This window comes from Sebastes umbrosus, chromosome 21 (assembly GCF_015220745.1).
Source record: "Sebastes umbrosus isolate fSebUmb1 chromosome 21, fSebUmb1.pri, whole genome shotgun sequence".
Classification (NCBI taxonomy): domain Eukaryota; kingdom Metazoa; phylum Chordata; class Actinopteri; order Perciformes; family Sebastidae; genus Sebastes; species Sebastes umbrosus.
The window spans coordinates 13,085,216-13,101,760 of record NC_051289.1 but is presented as its reverse complement, the minus strand read 5'-3'; the positions used below and the strand labels follow the sequence as shown (position 1 = coordinate 13,101,760).

The 16,545-nt window shown below is 40.7% G+C and overlaps 3 protein-coding genes across 9 annotated transcripts in view; 2 read left to right on the top strand and 1 right to left on the bottom strand.

Annotated features, from left to right (window-relative positions):
* The window catches only part of rttn (rotatin), a 37,133-nt gene extending 35,003 nt beyond the window's left edge, over positions 1–2,130 (top strand). The window contains exons 46-49 of one of the 3 annotated variants that reach the window (XR_005204936.1): positions 258–540; positions 858–943; positions 1,358–1,461; positions 1,782–1,819. Coding sequence is in view for 1 of the 3 variants with exons in the window: in XM_037756727.1 (XP_037612655.1) it covers positions 258–540; positions 1,358–1,461; positions 1,782–1,851; positions 1,967–2,046 (537 nt within the window). In the remaining 2 variants the exon portion in view is untranslated. Of the gene's footprint in view, positions 1–257; positions 541–793; positions 944–1,357; positions 1,462–1,781; positions 1,852–1,966 lie in introns of those variants that run through there. The other 2 variants (XR_005204935.1, XM_037756727.1) reach the window with 2 other exon arrangements.
* Positions 2,131–3,955: 1,825 nt separating this feature from the next.
* Positions 3,956–13,739, top strand: cd226 (CD226 molecule). 5 transcript variants are annotated; one of them, XM_037757073.1, is made up of 6 exons: positions 3,956–4,144; positions 4,746–5,069; positions 5,234–5,575; positions 6,035–6,137; positions 7,557–7,611; positions 7,962–9,609. In XM_037757073.1, exons 1-6 carry the CDS (start codon positions 4,081–4,083, stop codon positions 8,079–8,081), a joined length of 1,008 nt encoding a protein of 335 aa, XP_037613001.1. In that variant the 5' UTR covers positions 3,956–4,080; the 3' UTR covers positions 8,082–9,609. The 5 variants fall into 5 exon arrangements, with proteins under 5 accessions (XP_037613001.1, XP_037612999.1, XP_037613000.1 ...); XM_037757071.1 differs by having other exon boundaries at positions 3,959–4,144; positions 5,234–5,617; XM_037757072.1 differs by lacking the exon at positions 7,962–9,609 and adding an exon at positions 13,436–13,739 and having other exon boundaries at positions 3,960–4,144; positions 5,234–5,617.
* dok6 (docking protein 6) overlaps positions 10,963–16,545 on the bottom strand; it is a 49,043-nt gene continuing 43,460 nt past the window's right edge. The window contains exon 8 of the mRNA XM_037757076.1: positions 10,963–13,618. Coding sequence (XP_037613004.1) covers positions 13,476–13,618 — 143 coding nt within the window. The 3' untranslated portion in view covers positions 10,963–13,475. The remainder of the gene's footprint in view (positions 13,619–16,545) is intronic.

Sequence of the window (16,545 nt, the reverse complement as noted above, 5' to 3'; positions counted from 1 at the left end):
AAATTTAATTTTTACTGGCTGTGAAAAACTAATTTACAAGTTAAGTTAAGTGTGATATGCAGTCTTACAGAATTAAAAAAAAATGCATAGCACTTGCTATAAATAAACATTTATAGCTTCTCTCGCACTTAGTCCGTCCAAAATCTCGCCCTCACACTTACACCATGCTGGCTGGGGAAATAATTTTCTAGACTGGCTGAGCAGCTCTTAATGAACTGTTCACATGACACTAAAACTCTCTTTTCTGTCATTCTCAGAATAATTTCCTACAGGCCTTCCTGTCAGTGCCAGTGCCCAAAGCGGGCGGTGGTAAGGCCACGTCCGTGGGTAGTGGTGGTGGTGGTGGTGGGGGCCTACTGGGCCTGTGGCTGAGGCTGCTGGTTAGTCTCTCGTTCGCGGAGGACGGCCAGCAGAGTATCCTCAGGGTGACCGGAGCCCTGGAACTGCTGGCGGACCTGGCAACGCACCGACGCCACGCACTTCTCACCTTGCACAACCTCTGCTTCTGCCCTGCCAACAAGCCACACGTCATTGCTAACGGTATGTAAGTAATGGAAGAGAAGAAGGGCGCTAAATGTATTGAGTCACGCAGGGATATGAAAGTGAAATGTACTGTATCAGCGTTTCATGCGTCCACACTGTAAACCAGTAGGTTTACTGGGGGGAGCTGAATCTTTCCACAACTTCTTCTTTCATTTTTTGTTTCTGTAAAAACAACAGACCACAGTGGAAGTTAAGATGCAAGTGTGTGTGTGTGGCTGTATTTCTGTTAAAAGCCACTCAATATCTTTAGGAAAGTGTAGGAACAATGCTTGCCGGTGTATGAAGATGATTGATTGTAAGACGCGATACTGTAGATGAAGAAAGGAGAGGAAGTCTGCAGAGAAAGACTATATGACAGACCCTGCAATGCACGCTGTAGGTGGGAGTTGTGTAAGACCAGGTGGGTGGAACCTGCTATGTGACATGATTTTTTTGTTTCCTGTGGAAAGATCACATTTCCTGTGTATGTTCGTTGTGCATGTAGCAAGATTTTAATCAATCAATCATCTCACAGGTAATGAGTGATATGACCACATTGCCATTGTCAAATAAAAAAAGAAAATGCAAAATTTGAAATGACCTAGATCGTGTGAAAACAGCGTGATTTATCAGTTATTTGCACCTAAAACATCAATATGTTGTGTCATCCAGGTCCACAGTTTTCTATATGCTAATGTACTATCTGTGTTTTGATAAGTAGAATCCTCTTAAAGGGTTCAGTTACTTGTCTTGTTTGAATTAAAAGCATATTTTTGTTTCATAGCAGATTGATGTTATCTGACAGTTGCTGATTATCTGCATATCTTTCTTTCAGACAAAGCCATGAAGGTGTTATTAGGCTGTCTGAACAGTAAAGAGATGGAAATCCGCTCTGTGGGAGCATCTGCACTTTGGGCATTGCTCCATAACAATCAAAGGGTCGGTACACACACACACACACACACACACACACACACACACAAACACACACACAAACACGTGCATCCAAGCACTAAAACTTTTATTTTAGTGACTGTGCATTTCACTGGCTGAGTTTATTGGTGATACATGTCAAATTAAATCCCAGGGTTTCTTCCCTCTGTCTGGTCCTATCAATAAATCAGCTTGAAAGCTTCATTGTCCTCTCACACACACACACAGAAGAAATGACCAACCTTTTTTTTATCTCCTGACTATAAACCGGGAAAAAAAGAACGCTCATCTGCTTCCTAATCCGTCTTTCTAATTTCCCCTCAAAGGCTAAGACTACTTTGAAGTGTCCCTCTGTTCGATTGAGAATTGAGGAGGCACGTACCATCTCTAAGAAGGGTATGCATTTATTCACTTTGATGATCAGTACCTGCCCCGGCGCCGAATGTGAACATTAGGTCTTGCATGTCGTATTTACAATTGTGCTTTCTTTTTTTCTTCTATAAAACCACAGATGCAGAGAACAAGCCGGAGCCTATGAGTGACTACCTGTTGAAGTGCCTTGAAAACCTTTCCCAGCTGCTAAATAACTAATTGTATTTATATTATTTGTATCGTGTTTTATACTTGTCAGATATTAAGTAATTTTGATATTAAAGTGCCAAGTGGCAGATTTTAGCGACTGTGTCGTATGGTCTCTTATTTCACTGGAACAAATTGTACACACAGGCATCACACTTTCTGCTTAACAGTCATTTCCGGAAGTATCATCTGTGGCTTTAAACACAGCTATTGTGGTTGTGGTGGTGTTAAGCTACTGCTCACATCATACCTGCTTGGGTTAGTCGGTGATAACCAACAGAACTCTGACTCAAAGCTTTCCCAGACGCTGAAAACCATGTGTTTACGGGAAACGACAAGACATGCCCGTGGCTCTGTGAGGCTGTAGAAGCACGGGGGTGCTTTAAACGAATTGCTAACATCAGCATGCTGAGATGAAAATGCTAGCGTGTTGATGTTTAGCAGGTGTAATGTTTACCATTGTTCACCATCTTAGTTTAGCGAGTTTGCATGCTAAAATGCTAACTAGCACCAAACACAAAGTGATGTGAATGGTACGGAAGCCCTAAACGGACACGATTCAAAGATTTTTTTTAATGTCATCTCGAAATCATGAGTTAATTATGTCGTTAACTCGACATAACGAGATAACTCGTTATCACAAGAAAACAAAAGGTTGTTTTCTTTTATTACTTATAATGTTTGGGTCAAATCAGCCGACGGTAAATGCATTCAAACGGCCCAGATTGAGCTTGACAGTCATGGACTTGGTGAATGTTTTTTCCGGCAACCAAAAATCAAAGAGTAAGGAATTTCCCTCGAAATTTTGTGGTATTTTGTTTTTTAATTTATAAGAGAGGTACCATTTTATACTACTTTATGAATATTATCCATGTAATCTTATTTCCATGTATTGTATGTGCCCTTGTCAACACCTTATTTTGAAAACTGGACGTGTATCCTGCTAACTTTACAAAGTCCATCACTGCCAGCCATGGATGTATACATCCATGCTGTCAGTTCGATCTTGACTGTTTGAATGTGCATTTACCGAACTTGACCCAAACATTATAAGTAATGAAAGAAAACAACCTTTTGTTTCCTCGTGATAACGAGGAAACAAAGCTTATTTTCTTGAGAAAACGACATAATTAACTCGGGATCTCGAGATAACGGCATTAAAAAAAAAAAAAAATGTTTGAATCATGTCCGTTTAGGGCTTCCATAGAATGTCATTAATTTTACAGGGCATAATGAATAAACAGAAATGTTGACAATATGGCGCCAATCATCTGGGGACCATGAAAGTCTTTACCAAATTTCATGGTAATCTATAGTGGAGATATTTCAATAAAAAAACAAAAAAAACACAAATGTGAACCTCATGGTGGTGCTAGAGGAAATGTCAGGATCACTAAAGTAATTATCCTCAAAGGACGTTGAATATCAGTGGAAATTTCCTTTAATCCATCCAGTCGCTGTCAAAATATACTGTATCACTCTGAACCACAAATGTCAACGTCATGGTGGCACTAGAGGAAAAGTTGGTGGATCACCAAAGTCAGTAGGATTCATCATCTGGGAGCCATGAATGCATCTACACAATTCCATGGCAATCCATGAAATCGGTGTTGAGATATTTCGGTCTGGACTAAAGTGGTGGACAGACAAAAAAAAACCTTCTCACATACCAAATTGTATTTCAAAGATTTGCATCCTTTAATCATGCTTTATAACATGCCAAAGAATACTCAAAAGTCTTAATTGAAGGATGGAAATGATTGTGTACAGGGATGAAAACCATGTGTAGAATTTCAGGTAGCGATTTGGAAAACCGGCAGTATGGATCCCACCGTGCCACATTATGCCATACGCTCGCCTCCCATTCCCAGCCCTGGTGATAAAGTGCCCCTCTGTGTGCAATGAGCTAACAGTGGGCTCCCATGAAGTGCCCCAGTTGCTGGAGTGTTTCTCTGTAGCCAGAGAGCTAGCAGGCAGGAAGTGCAGCTCGGGCGCCTCTCCACTCCTCTCATCAATGCAGCTTTCATTCTCCCTCGGTGGGGCAAGATGGAAGCTGTACAAAAGGACCACTGGTACTTTGTGGTACTCATCTTTCTTCCATTTCTTAAAGGTATGGAGTTGAGATCTTTATTTTTTTTAAAGAATGGCAATGTATCATAGGACAACACTTTTATTGACTGTTGAAAAGTGGCATTCACTTTTGTTTTCTCGGTACTCTGAAAAAGTTTGATGTAGTTTCATCACTTTCTTTCTTTCATTTATCATCAGTGATTAAAACTAAACAAGTCTTTATTCCATAATTTGTTTTTTTTATTTTAAATTGGCTGTGAAGATGATAGGGAAGCTTGTTATTGTGAGTTTTTTTGCGAGATATTGTTATTCTACAACCCTGCCAGAACTCTCCCAAGAGCATCGCTGGACTTGAAATCAGTTGTCATTCAGCTTCGGATAAAAGGCTTTGAAAACTTGGAAGCTTGATCACTAACTATTGTCGGTTGTGTTTTTGTGTAGTCTCGGCTCAAATTAGCCTAATTACCATGAACCGAGGGATGGCCTCAAAGCTGTGAATGGCTGTCTTAATCTTCAAATGGGGGGAGATTTAGGGGGAAAACATGGCCCTTTTTTTTGCCATGTGAGGTGTAAACATATACACCTTTATACAAGTCGTGGTTTCTAGATTGTGAATGAACAGAAAAATGCACTCTTTCCAGTTGCTGTCCAGCAGATGGAGGCTGCTACAGTCCGTCTGGAGGAAGGGATGGTTCTCGACTGTTTGTGTCCCTGGGACGGCAACCTCAGCATGGTGTCCTGGACCAAAGTGCCAGACAAGGATCCGGTAGCCGTTTTCCATCCGGAGTTTGGAGTGGCCTTTTCTCACCATTACCGGGAGAGGATAGAGTTCCTGAGGACCATGCCTATGGATGGAAGTATTTCCATGAGGAACGTCACTCACCAGGACATCGGGCTTTACCACTGCTCCGTTCAGACCTTCCCCCAAGGCCCCTGGACGAGGAACATTCAGGTGGAAGATTTAGGTAAAAAGACGTGGCAGAAAATTGCTGAGTGGAAATGTTGAGCTGTGTTAAATCACTGCGCCCCCAACTGAATGATGGAAATGAAACTTTATAGATTCTTTCATTTCCGTCATGTATTTCTTTCTTTCGTTGACAAGCTATTTCCTGTGTGTCCTCCTTCACAGATGAGCCCCCAGAAGATGACAACAACAGCACAGAGCCCCCCACCCCAGAGGTGATCACGACAGACACGGAGTTGGTGGCTGAGCTCGACAACAACCTGAACATCAGCTGTAACCACGAGCACAACGGCACCGTTTACCAGGTCATTTTGGAGAAGATGCCCCACGGCAAGCCCTGGGGCATCATCGGAGTGTGCAAGAAGGTGGAGGGAGGCCTGGTGGGCGAGGACTACAGCGACAGGGGAAGGGTCAACTGTGCAGACAGCCTGGACGTCAGTCTGCACCTGGCGGGTGTGGTGCACGAAGACAGCGGTTTCTACCGCTGCACTTTCAGCACGGATGCAGGTGTGCGGACCACCACCGTGCTGCTCACTGTGCCTCCTCCAGGTACAAAGACAGACATCATGCAGTAGTTAACATACACACATATATATATGGCCTTATGGCTGGATGATGAATCATTTCCCATACTTAAAAAATGATTTATAGATGCAAATATGTCACTGGGATTGATGACACATAAATAATACAGTAAAACAATGCTTGTGAAGTTAATCTCTCAGCACACTCACACCTGCTGAAACCACAACATCCTGTGGCACATCTCTGAGTACTGTTACTAGGGACATGTGTGTGTCTGCACACTACATTTAATGTGAGGTGTCTGTGAGTCATGAGCAAACAATGAGTGTGAATGTATGTCATTCACCACAAATACAAATAAAACCACACTTGTTCTCTTGAAGAGGAAACCATTGCTTTCAGGCTGTTATGGTATTTTTCATTATTTGATCTCATTTTCAGGTGGATTCAGCCTATCCGTGTACATGATGTATATTTACATCGGGGCTGGAGCTGCTGGGCTTATTCTACTCATCGCCATCATCATACTAGCAGTGAAGCGCATGTAAGATCCCACAGTGTGGTTTCATATATCTTCCAAATCCAAATCTTGATTGTATGATATGGGTTCTTTGAAGTTTGAAACAAAAGAGCTGAGTCGACATAATATACTGTATGTACCAGATTTCATAGTAATCCATCCAGTAGACATTTCAGTCAAAACCACAACTGTCAATGGTGGGGCTAGGGGGAAAAGTCATGGGAAGTTTTAAGGATTATCACCCATGAATGTCTGAAACAAATTTTGTGCCAATCTGTCAAGTAGCTGTTGGGATTTGTTGGTGGATAAGTGAGGGGATCACCAAAGTCATTAAGATATATGTACCAAATTTAATTTCAATAAAAACACAAAAATAGCAACTTCATGGTGTTGCTAGAGCAGCAGTTCCAAAACTGTTTAGCCTGTGGCCTCTTAAAATGAAGCCACGTCTACAGTCTACAACCTCAACCAAGGAGCTATTTGTTTTTCTTGTTTTATTTAAAGGTTCCATATCATGCTCATTTTCAGGTTCATACTTGTATTTTGGGTTTATACTAGAACATGTTTGCATGCTTACATGTTCAAAAAACCCTTTATTTTCCTCATACCATCTGCCTGAATATGCCTTTATTTACCCTCCTGTCTGAAATGCTCCGTTTAAGCACATTTCAATGGAATTGCAACAGAATTGCGTTGCTAGGCAACAGCTTGGGTCCATGTTTACTTCCTGTCAGTTGATGTCATTCACATACACTGCAACAGGAAATAAACTGGTACATATTTAGAATGTTTACTTTTTAAAACTATATATATATTGTGTATTTGTGACATCACAAAATTACAGAAATCCTGACAGCTTGTTTAAAGGCACAGTTTCTGAATACGGGCTGTGTGTATTTCTCTATGGATTGAGCGTTTCAACACTATTTCAATAGCTCTTAAACCTGCTTTATAATAAGAAAAGACATGAAAATCTCACTTTTTACAATATGGGACCTTTAAATAATTTCTATACACCGAAAGAGGTAAAATTATTGAGTACCTGTAATTCACAAGAAAAAGCAGAGATTAGAAATGTGTTTTTTCTGGTCCTCGGATTTATCCGACTCATCCTATGGGGACCATGAATGGGTTAAGGTTACAAGGGGTTAGGGTAACATTTCATAGTAAATCCATCCAATAGTTGTTTCAGTCTAGAGAGTGGTGCTCTGACCAACAGACCAATACAGTCATCTTTAGAGCAACTAGCTTTCAGCATGGCTAAAAATGGGACACCATTCTTAGATTATTGTTGCTTTCAGAAGAAATTTACACAAAAGAACGTATCAGAAAAGTGTGAGGATGCATCTGAAATTGCCCACTTGTGAAAAAAATCATGCATTTTTATTCTTTAGCCGCACCTCCAGTGTAATTTGTTTACTTTTTGTCCAATAATCCCCACAGGAAGAGGAACAGGAGAGAGGAGTACCGAGTCAAACTGCACCCATCTCAGAGACAGGTGAGCCTCACACTAGTCATCATATCTACTCTTGTCTTTACACTTGACACGTTTAAGGCCCTCCCTTACCTTCTCTTCAGGCATGCACTTAATTATAAACCCGTTACTATTAATTATGTTTGATACAGCACATCCTGTCATCATGTAACCTGATTCACTTTATGCTTACTGACTTAAAACTAATGCTGCTTTACAATAACTGACGGGATGGCTTCTGTAAGCTGTGTAATGTAATGAGGTCATTTTATATCATAAAAAAACATATTTTTTTCTTAATATTTTGCCAATCATCTGTCACATGTCCTCATCTAACACTTCATATACTAACAAAATCTACCTCATATTCACAGCCCAACATCTATGAGAACGTCTCTATGTGTCCCAGGATGGCAAAGAAGTCCAGACAGATAAAAAGTTGCCCGGTCTATGCCAACCTACAGACCGTACGGTCACACAAAACCAGACGTTAGCTTCACGATAAATGAGTGTACATCAATATGACATCCTGCGTAATGTGAATGTGTGGTTTTTCCACAAATGAAGCAGATTCATTGTACTTTGTACACACTTTATTGGGTTATAGATGTCATTTTCGCCCGTCAATTTACACTCAACAACACATAATGACAAAGTGAAAACATGTTTTTAGAATTTTTTTCAGATTTATTATTTACATAAGCATTCAGACCCTTTGCTGTGCTGTTCAAACTGTGGTCAGGTGCTTCCTGTTTGCTTTAATTATCCTTGAGGTGTGTCTACAACTTGATTGGAGTCTACCTGTGGCAAATTGAATTGATTGGACATACACCTGTGTATATAAGCTCCCCCAATTCACTCTGCATGTCACATCTACAACACAATAAATAGTGCAAAAAGTGAATACTTTCCGAAGCGCCTCGTACGAGCAACGCTGATTCTAATTGTTATTATTTTTTTAATAAGATGCAGGCATCACACTGACACTGATTAATACTCACACTGTGGTTTGAAATGAGTTAACAAGCTGCTGCTCGTGTAAGTCTCAGAGAGCTGACGGGTTTGTTTGTGTCCAACCCTGCTCCCGCTAATTAAATGTAGTATGTACTTCATAATCACTGTTGAGGAAATATTTGTTTGGGGCAAAACAATATTTGACAGTAACCCGTCACGCAGAAAAAAGCATAACAAAAGCCTGCATAATCATTCTTTTCACTTCCCTAACCCCCGAGTAAAACGATTGACAAAAGCCTGTGTAATTGCTCTCCTTTTACTTTCATCCCTCCTGGTTTCCATTCAAAGCTTGACAATGGTGTCTAATCATCTAACGGCGAAGAAAAGCAGTCACTCAGCACTGTACCATCACTTGAGACTGTTGCTTTCCCCCAAAGGGGCTCTCCGTCTAGGATGGCTGCATTCTACTTACAGCGCGCTCGTATTATGAAAGCTAAACTCTAATTAGATAATCCAGCGCTTTAGTTTACAGCTCCTTATACTTTGTCTATCTACTGTTTATTGATGAATGTGTTTTTCACTCTTGCGTTTTTGAAAATGTTAATTAAAAAAACATTTTTATGATAAGCTGTCACAAGTTTTCCAAGTTGTATTTATATTTTTTTTTCGTGATTTCTAAGCTCGCCTTTTTGTAAATCAATAAGGTTTATGGTAGTGCCATTAAGCTGTGTGTTGTTTATGTGTAATGTGATTCATTTATCTCCATAGAAATGGAGGCAGTGGCAGAGGCAGTAATGGATATGCAGGCTATCCTGCTAGGAAACAAGACAAATGTGGACAAGCTAGAAATGTGGAACATAAAAGGGACAATATAGTTTGGAATCACAAGTTTTTTTGCCTTCATTCTCTCGTCTCGCTGTTTCCGGCAAAACAGCAGAAGCTGCGACTGTACGTTTGACTGTGATACTTGTGATGCTGTGTGTGTGCGTGGCCAGCGATACCGAAACTGATGTGTTTGACTGTAAATGACACCCATGTGATATAAATAAAACAATGCCATAGCCACTACCTCGGTGATTTCCTGTGAAGTGGGAGAGTGAGAAGACGAAACTAAACAGAAAGAATCCTTAGAGCGATGACTGGAAATTATTTCTAGTCAACCAAATGATCTTCAAGTTTGTGCTTGAATTCTTCAAGGAATAGTTTGACATTTTTGGCAATTAGCATATTCACTTTCTTGCTGAAAGTTAAATGAGAAGATTGATACCACTCACCCAAAAAAAAAACTTTATTTTCCTCATACTGTCTGCCTGAATATTCCTGTATTCACCCTCCTGTCTGAAACGCTCCGTTTTAGCACATTTCAATGGAATTGTGTTGCTAGGCAACAACTTGGGTCCATGTTTACTTCCTGTCAGCTGATGTCATTCACATACACTGCAACAGGAAATAAATAGTGCCTTCAAACGAAACTCGTGAGATCGTGTTTTGGGCGATATGTTGGGCGTTCAAGTGGTTAAGTCGTGAGAAGACCGCTGCTAAGCAACGGCAATATTAACGTTACTGTCTGCGTCTAGAAGCCACAGAGGCTAACAATTTAGCAAGGGGGTAACATAATGCAGGATATGCAAAGGCGTGATGACAGAGGAAAAAGATGAGGCCGTTGGGAATTTCAGCATTACCCCCAGACATAATTATAAAATTATAAAGAAAAACAATATATGACTAAAATTACACTATATTAACGTACTATGCACCGAAAAATGTACTTCCTTGGCCTCCGCCTTTTCTGACAACGTCAACAAACACGTCACAACGTGTGTACTCAAAGCTCTCTTACGAGGTCGTGAATACCACAAGAGGGGGGCGTTCATATGGACTCTTCTCGTAAACACGGTAAACACGACCCCATTTGAAGGCACCATATATATTGTATATTTGTGACATCACAAAATTACAGAAATTCTTTCAGTTCATTTAAAGGCAGTTTCTGAATACAGGCTGTGTCTATTTCTCCACGGACTGAGCGTTTCGATACTTTCACAGTATTTATAGCCCTTATACCTGCTTTATAATAAGGATATAAAAATCTCACTTTTTACAATATGGGACCTTTAACTATTTGAGGTCAATGCCTAACCAACCATCTCTCGAGAGTTTCACAATTTGCATGTTACCTTCTAGACACAAATCTATTGAAAAACTATTGATGGATTTACCTTTGGAGAGGGCCAGGCTAGTTGTTTGCCCTAAAGGTAAGCTAACTGGACTGGCTCTATAGCTTCATATTTACATAAGAGTAGTATAAATCTTCTTATTTAACTCTCCGCAAAAGCAAAGCGTATTTCCCAAAAAGAAATTCCTAAAATGTTACTTACCTTACATTCAACATTCCTGTTAGCATAAAAAAATATGCCGGTACATGATAGAACATTCAATTTATTACTTTTTTTTATCATCAAAAACATTACATATGTACATTTAGTGAAAACTGTAGTCCTACACTCAATGTATTCAAAGTGCTATTAACATATAATCTGACAGTAACGGAACACAAAACGTGATGGACACAAACACAATCATATACTGTATAACAATAACAGAAATTTGACACGTCATACCTACAAACAAGTGAATGGCTACGATAAACAACACAAATTTGCAAATGATACACATAGTCAACTAGAACTTTCTCCAGTCTTCTCCAGTTAGTACCCTACTGCTTTAACGCTCCAGATGTAGTGGAACAATTATAAATACATTTATTAACCACACTTGAGCTAAGACTCAGGACAACTAGAAATGTGGCCAGATATGTCAACAACTGTCCATCTACATACTGTTGCTATGGGCTCTGTGATGCAGACACATGTAGATGGGCACTTAGTTTGAGGCTCAAATTAATATGAAGTTCTTTTAAATACAATATACAAAATAAAGTGACTAAACTCCAACACAAATAAATGCTTGTATCTCCAGTTCTACAGGAATCTTTTAACAACAAAACACATTCAAATAAGTGATTAAGTTTGACATTAAAGGACTGCTTTGCTGCCTCAAACTGATTGTCACTGGAATTTAATTTCATAGTTGTTGCTGGAATTTCTGGATCCGTGCCTTTCTTTAACGTAACGAAAAAGCACTACCACTTTTTACCACAAATATCTAACGAGATGAATGAAGTGTCTGCTGACGGCCACCGACAGGCAAAAAGTGTCTTTCTCATCTTTTTCTAAAAGAGCTCTGGTTAGGTTTTGCTAAGTGGTTAAGGTGTGACACGGCATTTCACAGCTGGGTCGACAGTTTATATAAGAGGAACTTAAGACTTTTCAAAAATGTGTTGAAGTTAGGCTACAGAGCTAAACTCAAAGCCCAAAGAAGGATGCTTTGGTTTTACATGTAGGTCTCACACTCTGCGGTCTGTGTCGGAAGGCACTTCTTACTCGAGGAGGACAATGCAGAGAACATTATCGTCACAGCAGTCGTGTACTACTCAGGGATAAATGTCACTCACATGCCACAGAAAGGATTCACTGAAAAGATTTGTTTGCTAATATAATTGTTTTCTAGTTTCTATATTGTCGCTAATGGATGGAAAACAAAACGGTATAATGTATCTTTGGACACTATGGGAAATACACTTTTTTTGTTTTCTTGACAGGAGTTAGATGAGAAGATTTATACCGCTCTTACATAAGTGAGTGGTATCAATCTTCTCGTCTAACTCTCACCAAGAAAACAAATAAGTGCATTTCCCAAAATGTTAAACTATTAATAAGTGCATTTCCCAAAATGTGCACTAATTAACATTTTGTCCTACAGATAAGAGAGTGGTATCAATCTTCTCGTCTAACTATCAGCAAAAAAAGCAAATGAGTGCATTTCCCAAAAATGTTAAACTTTTCCTTTAATGACTTTTGCCTGCTTTTGTATATTTTACTGAGCACAGATTTTTCTCAGTGAAATATATTGATGCTAATATTCTCTTCTAAATTTGAACTTGTATATGAACATAACATACCAGCAGGGCAAAAAAAATGAACATGATGTTTCGTCGCAAATGATCCACATCTGAGTCCCATGATGCCGTGATGTACTTCTGCTTTGCATAACTCGCCCCATCTGGTCACCAACATCTCACTTCTCTCCTTTTTTTTGCTAATGAACCAGTTATCAGATATACTGTCTATATTATGACGCTGGAGAGGAGCTGGGAAGCTATTAAAATCAAATTGCTCTGCTTTGTGTAACGTAGGGGTTGGCAGTTTAAAAGTAGAGGCTGTGAGAAGCATTGCATTATACCATTTCTGACATGAGAGTCCACTCCTATATCGTTGAATTACATTTTCTGGATGACTTGTTTGTTGGTTGTAACCGATTAAGGGCTTCAGCTGATTCATCACTGCCAGCTGTTTTCTGTGTAAGGCATTGATCAATTTCACATTCTAGAGAGGGAGCGAAGTACTGTAAATTTGGGGAGGATTATGTGTTGAAAATGATATAGTTTCTCTTAAAGTGGTTGCTGAGGCTGCACAGTGTTGAATGTGTGATTTCATCAATTGCAGAACAAAAGCTTTTTTTAACATTGTTTTAGTGGGCCTTGATGCGTTTGTACCTCTAACTTCTTGTAAGGTGTAATGCAGTGATTTTAAAAAGTGGGTCCTGCTGGCTCCAACAGCATAATGACAACATAAAAACACATCAAAACTACACTTACAGGATTTTTTGGTGCAATCTTTGACGCTACTGCTGCTGTCACACACCACGCGGGTCCTTTTCAGGATCCCTTTTCATCATGTACCACTCGCTCTACAGTTGACACTATTGTTGAAGTATCACCAGGAAATGATATATTACACATGTCACTATACATATTTCTACATCCTCTCTACAGTGGTGGGGAAAGTGTCCAGTTTTGGTGGAGCAATTCTCTGTCATTGAAGGGGTCTCAGGCTGCAACTTGATTCACGGCCACTAGAGGGCGACGGTGCCTGTTCCTGACTCTCCTCCTGTTCATCAGACAGAAAGCTGGGGAACGTCTGTGCTCGAGGGATAAAAGTCATTGTCAGGCCGCTTCCTGTGGGGAAAAAAAAAGAGAGAAGAGAAAGGGTCAATGGAGCGCTTCTTTTTAGCCGAATTAAAAAATGTATCTGTTTCACTTAAAGCTGCAGTGGGGTAGAAATGGAGCAAATATGATTTAAAAAAAGTTATTTTTATAAAAAAAGGTCACTATATCCTGACAGTAGTGCATGAGACAGGTAAAAAATCTTGTGCCTCTGTGTCCTCCGGTGCTCCTAATGGCATCTGCAAGATTTCACAGACCGGAGGAAAACAACCAATCAGAGCCGAGCTGGAGCTTTGCCGTCTGAGCAGCTGTCAGTCACTCACAAACTCTGATCAAACGGTCAAACAAGGCAGCGCTCCATATTCGTCCATATTATGGAATTTTTTGCCCAATGATGCCAACAAAACATTCTGCCTACTGCCACTTTAACTGAACCTTACGTCAAAAAGATAAGTTTTCATAGACAATATATTTATGGTGCAACTGTTGCTTAGCTACTGGCCATGCTGATATCTTTATATATATACAAATGAAGATTACAAGAATAATCCTGGCATTCTTCATTTACGTAAAATGATCTTCTTTTAAAGCCATGTGACGCAGGTGGTTTTCAGATAACACAAAAGTTGTACAATAGTGTGATGGACATGTGATGGAAAATCAACCCTCAAATAAACACCTTCATTTCAGAGTGATGAACACCGTCTCATCATTTTTGGACTGTCTCCCCTCTCTTTCCCCCCCGCTCTCTCTCCCTCTCCACCTTAATTTAAATTAATTGGACCAATTTGTTCTGCAGTTCATATTGGTTAACTGCGCTGTGAGGGAGTAATGGATACTTGTGGGTGGAGGGCTGTTCTGTGCAACTGTGAGACCATTAATAATATATTAGAATGCTGTTTGGAGACGTGCACGGCGAGGTAGGTTGAGGATAAAGTGGCTGGCAGGCTGCTGATCATGCACTGAACAAGGAGGAAGTGGCCAGTGATTAATATTTCAGGGGGTGCAAAACCTCAACACAACACTGTTATCAACTCTAACCTATAGCATATATATGGTGCCTATACTGATACAGCTGGCTATAAGAGAAGCTGCTGCACGTCAATACGCTTCCGATCGATTTACCTGCAGAGGTTAATTGAAATTTGATTAAGAAATTAAAATTCGACTTTGTTTTCCGTCTTCTTCCAAGGCCACATCGACAAAAATCGACAAAGAGATCATTTTCTCTTCTGCTGCTGGTGCTGAAGGGCCTATTAACAAGTATGATTTTAAGCTGGGCAAATCATTCATAATATAGCAAACGCATACATACACAGCCTTTTCTGTGTGTGTGTGTGTGTGTGTGTGTAGCCAGCAGCACCATGCAGTCACGCTGCCACCAAAGGGAGCCGGGCTCAGACCGTGAGACGCACTGCCAGCTCACCACGATGTGGAATATAAAACATGACCCAGTCAGCCTGGCGATCAATGTCAAGTGTCTGTGTGTCAGAGTCTAATGGAAATGTGTGTGAAGAGAGAATGATGCACAAGTAAAAGGAAGACAACGAGAAGGAAAAATAGCTTTTTTTTAAGGGAACAGCTTGCAGGAGGAAGCACAGAGGGTGCTGGTGTGGGTGTGAGGATGAGACCACAACAGTACCAGCCGTAACAGGTGAGTCATACACACAATAGTCTTTCCCATCCACCACTCCCCGGAAATAAAGAAAAAACGAGATAAAGCTCCGGCTTAAGGTTTTAAATGTTCTAGAAAAGAAAACACTGCAGGTTTAAAAAAAGGGGGGGACACTTCTCCACTAATAGATTGCTGAGACGACTGGTGCGCAACCAGGCATATCCTCTTCACATCTTTGCCAAGACAATCCCCATCCAAAAAAAACCAAGGCCAATTTGGGGCTGGAGGAAAAAAAAAAAAAAAGAGGCAGGGAGCCCAGCGCAGACAGAGAGGGCGAAGCAGATCTCATCATCTCCTCGGTCGTAAACAGCAGCGTTTGTTGTGCGATGCCAGACCCCCGACGAGAGCCACGCTTTTTGGACGCGAATGAAGACAAAAAAAATAGTAATAAAAACACAGAGGAGGTGGTGTCGGCAGCATCCCTCCTCCTCTCTTATCCCTATGAGAAGCAGACAGTGATTTGTCAGTGCCTTTTCATTACCAGGGAAGGTCATGTCATCCTATCTGGCCTGGGGTGGCAGCTGCTGGGCCGGAGCAGACAGGACAAGGCGGCGAGGGCACTCACACACACACACACTGGCAGATACAATGGCGGACCCCGACACACACAAGCAGCTATTCATGCATGCTTGTATACACACACACACCTGTCTGCACCTTGCTTCCTCACACAGTGCGATAACCCAGATGGCATCCTAGTAACAGCTGTAACCAGAGAAAGAGAGGCTGCGAGTAACACCAACTCTGGATTATGCAATGCTGCTGACATCCAGCTTTTGTGTGGTGGACCAGCAACAGGAGCAACAATAAAAGATCAATCCAATGCAGCCCAAATATTGGCTCAGTTAATTGCAAATAATGCAAGCTGATGACGGAGATTAAAAACTTCCCAAGAGTCAGCTGAGAAAGAGGCTGTGAGTACAACCAACTCTGGATTATGCAAGGCTGCTGACATCCAGCTTTGTGATTTTTTGTGTGGTAAACCAGCAACAGGAGCAACAATAAAATGCCAATCAAATGCAGCCTAAAGATTGGGTCAGTTAATTTGAAATGATGCAAACTGATGACTGAGATTAAAAACTTCCCAAGCGTCACCTGAGAAAGAGGCTGTGTGTACAACCATCTCTGGATTATGCAAAACTGCTGACATCCATCTTTTGTGTGGTGGACCAGCAACAGGAGCAACACAAAAAGCCCCAATTCAATGCAGCCCAAAGATTGGGTCAGTTAATTTCAAATAATGCACGCCGATGACTGAGATTAA